Source organism: Hyla sarda (assembly GCF_029499605.1).
Source record: "Hyla sarda isolate aHylSar1 chromosome 1 unlocalized genomic scaffold, aHylSar1.hap1 SUPER_1_unloc_13, whole genome shotgun sequence".
Classification (NCBI taxonomy): domain Eukaryota; kingdom Metazoa; phylum Chordata; class Amphibia; order Anura; family Hylidae; genus Hyla; species Hyla sarda.
In genome coordinates this window covers 233,666-241,754 of record NW_026607574.1, presented here as the reverse complement: position 1 = coordinate 241,754, position 8,089 = coordinate 233,666, and the positions used below count along the sequence as shown (strand labels likewise).

The window sequence follows — 8,089 nt, the reverse complement described above, 5'->3', positions numbered from 1 at the left end:
TAGGGGAGGGGCTTATTCACATTAAGTTAATGTTCTTTTTACCTTATTCCCAGTTTTTTAGTCCCTGTAGTAGACTATTACATGGAATCTATAGATTACATACACTGATCAATGCTGTGATGCTGAGGCTGCCTGCAGGATTGGAGCGTCGTTCAGACAGCGTGGAGCGAGGTTAGGGACCTCCACCCGTTCTCTCAGCTGACCAGGACCCCGCTATTTCACTGTGGGTGTCCTTATCAGCTCCACTGAGCTACCGGAAATAGATTTTTGGCATTGGTGATGTCCGGCATTAGCAATGACTCCCAGATGCTGATAGCAGGTAGGACCTAGGGGCTATGAATCGTGCTGAACTCCTGACTGTGCTTCATAGACTGGCAGCGGCCTCCCTCCCCTCCAAATCTTATCACTTTAATGACAGGAGTCCCTGCTCTGAAAGGGGTTTCCTACACAAGAGCAGAAGATATGCCAGATTTGATGCGTCTCCTGCTCCGGAGCTGGGCCCATGGCTATACATTATATACCTCCTGCCCAGTCAGCCATGAAGGAGTTAAATGGTGGTGATGCATTGACACTTACCTTTTCTGGGGCCACACACTATACAGATAGCTGCTTATTGTCCCTTCTACTCGCTGGGATAAGAACAACCAGTCTAGCTAGGGTTAAGTGGCGCACAGCACTGCCAATTCTATCCTTAGGGGCCAGACAGTAAGCAGCCATCTATATAGTCCCGGGGGAGGGGAGCAGTGATACTATGAAATATCACTTAACTCCTTACACTCCATGGGACGGGCACTTTGGGTATAATGACCTGAACTGACAGCTGGATCATCAGACTTGCGGTCAGTTCGGGACATGTGACCATAATATAGAGGATCTGCCCCGACAAGTATTCACCTCATCATCCGAGAGCAAGAAGATAAATCATGTGCAGGAATATCCCCTCAAATGTCTCCATATAACATCCTGGAATTGTATAGAATTAAATGTTTATTCACAATACAGGTTCCTATAAGGTGTCAGGACGTGGCGGTCTATTTCTCCATGGAGGAGTGGGAGTATGTAGAAGGACACAAGGATCAGTACAAGGATCAGGTCATGATGGAGGATCAGCAGCCCCTCACATCATCAGGTAATAGACATGACTATATACACACGTCCTCTCATTATTTGTATGTAAAGAATGAATTCAGTCTCTGTATGTGTTCCCTACAGTCAGATCCAGTAAGAGAACAGCACCAGAGAGGTGTCCCTGTCCTCTAAATGAGCAGAATATAGAGGATATTACTACAGGGAAAGATCTGATCTATATTAATGCTACAAACATAAAGGAAGAAGAAGAAGAGACAGAAGTGAGCGGTGATGAGCAGTATAAGGAGGACATTCCTACAGGGAAAGATCTGACCTATATTAAAGCTACGAACATAAAGGAAGAACAAGAGACAGATGTAAGCAGTGATGAGCAGTATAAGGAGAACATTCCGACAGGGAAAGATCTGATGTATTTTAATGCTACAGACATAAAGGAAGAAGAGAAAGATGTGAGCGGTGATGAGCAGTATAAGGAGGACATTGACATTCCTAAAGGTAAATGCCAAGGGGAGAATTAACCACTAAATACAGAGAACAGTCTCAGATTCTGCTTAGTCACTGATTGTAATAATTTTTATGGAATTTTTTTAAGGGGTACTCTGATGGAATAGGTTTGTTTTTTGTTTTTTTATCAACTGGAGCCAGAAAGTTTACTTCTATTTAAAAATCTTAATCATTCCAGTACTTATCAGCTGCTTTATTCTCCACAGAAAGTTGTGTAGTTCTTTTCAGTCTGACCACAGTGCTCGCTACTGACACCTCTGTCCGTGACTAGAACTGTCCAGAGCAGGAGAAATTTCCTTCCTCTGTATTAGACAGCAGCTGATAAGTACAGGAAGGATTAAGATTTTTAAATATAAGTAATTTACAATTCTGTATAACTTTCTGGCACCAATAGATTTGAATAAAAATAGTTCCACCATAATTCCCTTGTACGCCCTGTGCCCGCTCCTGCAATATAACTCAGGGTCAAGTGGTGACCCTGCATCATATCGGGTTGGTCCCGGCGGCTAACGATAGCTGGGACCCGTAGCTAATTCTGGACATCACCGATTGCGGTGATGCTTGGTATTAACCCTTTAGAAGCAGCTATCAAAGTTAAAAATAAGCATTCCCGGCAGCTCAGTCGGACTGATCGGGACCACCGCAGTGACCACCGCCATCAGCTGTTAGGACACGAGGAGGATCCCTACCTGCCTCCTCATTGTCCGATCGCCCATTCACTGCTCCGTGCCTGAGATCCAGGCAGGAGCAGTCGAGAGCCGAAAACACTGATCAATGCTATGGTATGGCATAGCAACATGGAGACATATACCAGATAACACAATACACAACATGGAGACATATACCAGATAACACAATACACAACATGGAGACATATACCAGATAACACAACATGGAGACATATACCAGATAACACAATACACAACATGGAGACATATACCAGATAACACAACATGGAGACATATACCAGATAACACGATACACAACATGGAGATATATACCAGATAACACAATACACAACATGGAGACATATACCAGATAACACAATACACAACATGGAGACATATACCAGATAACACAATACACAACATGGAGACATATACCAGATAACACAATACACAACATGGAGACATATACCAGATAACACAATACACAACATGGAGACATCTACCAGATAACACAATACACAACATGGAGACATATATACCAGATAACACAATGCACAACATGGAGACATATACCAGATAACACAATACACAACATGGAGATATATACCAGATAACACTATACACAACATGGAGACATATACCAGATACCACAATACACAACATGGAGACATATACCAGATAACACAATACACAACATGGAGACATATACCAGATAACACAATACACAACATGGAGACATATACCAGATAACACAATACACAACATGGAGACATATACCAGATAACACAATACACAACATGGAGACATATACCAGATAACACAATACACAACATGGAGACATATACCAGATAACACAATACACAACATGGAGACATATACCAGATAACACAATACACAACATGGAGATATATACCAGATAACACAATACACAACATGGAGACATATACCAGATAACATTATACACAACATGGAGACATATACCAGATAACACAATACACAACATGGAGACATATACCAGATAACACGATACACAACATGGAGACATATACCAGATAACACAGTACACAACATGGAGACATATACCAGATAACACAATACACAACATGGAGACATATATACCAGATAACACAATACACAACATGGAGACATATATACCAGATAACACAATACACAACATGGAGACATATACCAGATAACAGGATGCACAACATGGAGACATATACCAGATAATACAATACACAACATGGAGACATGTACCAGATAACACAATACACAACATGGAGATATATACCAGATAACACAATACACAACATGGAGACATATACCAGATAACACAATACACAACATGGAGACATGTACCAGATAACACAATACACAACATGGAGATATATACCAGATAACACAATACACAACATGGAGACATATACCAGATAACACTATACACAACATGGAGACATATATACCAGATAACACAATACACAACATGGAGACATATATACCAGATAACACAATACACAACATGGAGACATATACCAGATAACACAATACCCAACATGGAGACATATACCAGATAACACAATACACAACATGGAGACATATACCAGATAACACATTACACAACATGGAGACATATACCAGATAACACAATACACAACATGGAGACATATATACCAGATAACACAATACACAACATGGAGACATATACCAGATAACACAATACACAACATGGAGACATATATACCAGATAACACAATACACAACATGGAGACATATATACCAGATAACACAATACACAACATGGAGACATATACCAGATAATACAATACACAACATGGAGACATATACCAGATACCACAATACACAACATGGAGACATATACCAGATAACACAATACACAACATGGAGACATATACCAGATAACACGATACACAACATGGAGACATATATACCAGATAACACGATACACAACATGGAGACATATACCAGATAACACGATACACAACATGGAGACATATACCAGATAACACAATACACAACATGGAGACATATACCAGATAACACGATACACAACATGGAGACATATACCAGATAACACAATACACAACATGGAGACATATACCAGATAACACAATACACAACATGGAGACATATACCAGATAACACAATACACAACATGGAGACATATACCAGATAACACAATACACAACATGGAGACATGTACCAGATAACACAATACACAACATGGAGACATGTACCAGATAACACAATACACAACATGGAGACATGTACCAGATAACACAATACACAACATGGAGACATATATCAGATAACACAATACACAACATGGAGACATATACCAGATAACACAATACACAACATGGAGACATATACCAGATAACACTATACACAACATGGAGACTTATACCAGATAACACTATACACAACATGGAGACTTATACCAGATAACACAATACACAACATGGAGATATATATATACCAGATAACACAAGGTTTGCCTCTTGAAAACGCCGTGGAGACGGCGAAACATGTAGAGGCGGCAATCTAGCGTTTTTAGTTGATGTTAGAGTAGGCGCACAGGGCTACTGCAGAACCCTTTATAGTGGAGCAATGATGCTCAGATCTTACAAGCACTAACCTACCTGACATCCCATTTTTAACATTTATCTCACTGGGTTTATATTATTTTATTTTAATTGGATATACAATAAAAGTTATGTTTTAGGGGGTACTATTTAGAGGTGTATTGCACCCCAGGCTACGGCCTTGGGGTTAGGTAATTAGTTGTGTTTCTTGGCCTCTTTAGTCCCCTTTTGGTCTAATTTGATTTTTGTCGAACTATAAAAATATATCATTAATTAAACAGCTCTGTCAGTGGCGTACACGTAAACAAATTACAAAGTCCAAAAAAGCGTATTTTGGTCACTTTTTATACCATTAAAAAATGAATAAAAAGTGATGAAAAAGTCCGATCAAAACAAAAATCATACCGATAAAAACGTCAGATCATGGCGCAAAAAATGAGTCCTCATACCGCCCTGTACGTGGAAAAATAAAAAAGTTATAGGGGTCAGAAGATGACATTTTTAAACGTATAAATTTTCCTGCATGTAGTTATGATTTTTTCCAGAAGTGCGACAAAATCAAACCTATATAAGTAGGGGATCATTATAACCGTATGGACCTACAGAATAATAAGGTGTAATTTTTACCGAAATATGCACTGCGTAGAAACGGAAGCCCCCAAAAGTTACAAAATGGCGTTTTTTCTCCGATTTTGTCGCACAATGATTTTTTTCCCGTTTCGCCGTGCATTTTTGGGTAAAATGACTAATGTCACTGCAAAGTAGAATTGGTGACGCAAAAAATAAGCCATAATATGGATTTTTAGGGGGAAAATTGAAAGGGTTATGATTTTTAAAAGGTAAGGAGGAAAAAACGAAAGTGCAAAAACGGAAAAACCCTGAGTCCTTAAGGGGTTAATGTAGGGTGTCATTACAATGCAAGATCTGTCCTACAAAAACAAGCTCCCAAACGGCTCTGTACATGGGAAAATAAGAGTTATGGTTATGAGGAGGAAAAAAGAAAATTCAAGTTTCAATTTCCTAGGTTATTAAAGGGTTAATACTGATAATAAAATCTGTGTTATTCTCTGCAGATTCTTGTAGCAGGAGATCAGAGGAGAATCTTCTATCTTCAGATTATAAAGCAGATGATGATATCACACAAGATACATATGAAGAACATTCCATTATCCCAGATACACCCTCAGCCCTTCACAGCCAAGATCTGTCATCTCATCCTTATATACAGGTCCTGTCTTCTCAGTCATCACAGGATGTTCAGCAAAATAAAAGCCACAGAAGGGGTGTTACACATAAAAGAGCTCAAAGAGGAAAGCCATGTTCATGTTCAGAATGTGGGAAATGTTTTACATTTAAATCAGTTCTTGTACATCAAAGAACTCAGACAGGAGAGAAGCCATTTTCGTGTTCAGAATGTGAAAAAATTTTTAAGCGGAAATCACATCTTGTTCAACATGAAAGAACTCACACAGGGGAAAAAACATTTTCATGTTCAGAATGTGGGAAATGTTTTGCTCAGAAATCAATTCTTGTTCAACATCAAAGAACTCACACAGGGGAGAAGCCATTTTCATGTTCAGAATGTGGGAAATGTTTTACTCAGCAATCAAGTCTTGTTTATCATGAACAAATTCACACAAGAAAGAAGCCATTTTTATGTGTAGAATGTGAGAAATGTTTTACTAAGAAATCATATCTTGTTGTACATCAAAGAACTCACACAGGAGAGAAGCCATTTTCATGTTCAGAATGTAAAAAATGTTTTAATCGGAAATCACATCTTGTTCAACATCAAAGAACTCACACAGGGGAAAAAACATTTTCATGTTCAGAATGTGGAAAATGTTGTACAAAAAAATCAGATCTTATAACACATCAAAGAACTCACACAGGGGAGAAGCCATTTTCATGTTCGGAATGTGGTAAATGTTTTACTCAGCAATCAAGTCTTGTTAATCATGAACGAATTCACACAGGAGAGAAGCCATATTCATGTGTAGAATGTGAGAAATGTTTTACTAAGAAATCATATCTTGTTGTACATCAAAGAACTCACACAGGAGTGAAGCCATTTTCCTGTTCAGAATGTGGAAAATGTTTTGCTCAGAAATCAGATCTGGTTAAACATCAAAGAACTCACACAGGGGTGAAGCCCTTTTCATGTGCAGAATGTGGGAAATGTTTTACTGATCAAACAAGTCTTATTCAACATCAAAGAAATCACACAGGAGAGAAGCCATTTTCATGTGTAGAATGTGAGAAATGTTTTATTTGTATTTCAAATCTTCGTAAACATCAGAAAACTCACACAGGGGAGAAGCCATTTTCATGTTCATAATGTGGGAAATGTTTTAATTGTCAATCAAATCTTCTTAAACATCAGAAAACACACACAGGGGAGAAGCCATATTCATAATGTGGGAAATGTTTTATTGAGAAATCAACACATTAGACATTTAAGAATTCCTACAGGAGAGAAGCCAATTGAGAGCAATAAATGATGCAGATAACACATCTATATATTCACCATGTACATAGGATATCTGACATTTATACATATATCATATACTGCATCTCCAAACTTGTTACCAATTGTTAATAAAAGTTTTCTTTTCGGACGTAGTCACCGATCCAGCGATGTCATCACTATAGTTTACATGGTAGGAGAAGAGTGTGATATATGGTCAGGGGTGAGGAAATTTAATTAAAAAAACTACTTGTCCATGGGACTAAAATGGAGCAAAATCTACTTGTCCCTCCTGAGGATCCACTTGTCCTCTTTTACACTCTTGTTCTTTCCTCCTCACCCGATAATAACCATAACTACCTACTATAATGATATCTTTTAATTTTGGGGTAATGTTAAATTTTGGGTAACTTGGATCTACTTTTTACGATCCTATAGTAATGAGGCCGCTCTGGGTAAAGTCTACGGGCGTCCGAACAACCCGAATTCTACCAAACATTACATCTGCTGTTCCATGGAATTGAAGATCGACATCCTTCAAGGACTTCTACCGAGTCTGCGCGCAGGGGAACCCGCCTTCTCACGCTGCTTATATACTGTCCGGGTGCAGCGCGTGCATGGCACATTCAACCTAATCTTAATTCATACAAACTTTTAACCCCCGATTCACCCCTTCAGGGGTAGAATTTTAGAAAACGTTAAAACACGTGTTTCTTTATCTCTAATTGTTAGCCCAAAAACAAAGTTTCATGCTCCAA

The 8,089-nt window shown here is 38.7% G+C and overlaps 1 protein-coding gene across 1 annotated transcript; it reads left to right on the top strand.

Moving 5' to 3' along the window:
- Positions 1-662: 662 nt before the first annotated feature.
- Positions 663-7,718, top strand: LOC130297966 (gastrula zinc finger protein XlCGF57.1-like). The gene is made up of 3 exons (XM_056550839.1): positions 663-1,129; positions 1,213-1,584; positions 5,938-7,718. The coding sequence occupies exons 1-3, from the start codon at positions 946-948 to the stop codon at positions 7,200-7,202; spliced, it is 1,821 nt and encodes a 606-aa protein (XP_056406814.1). The 5' UTR covers positions 663-945; the 3' UTR covers positions 7,203-7,718.
- Positions 7,719-8,089: the final 371 nt, after the last annotated feature.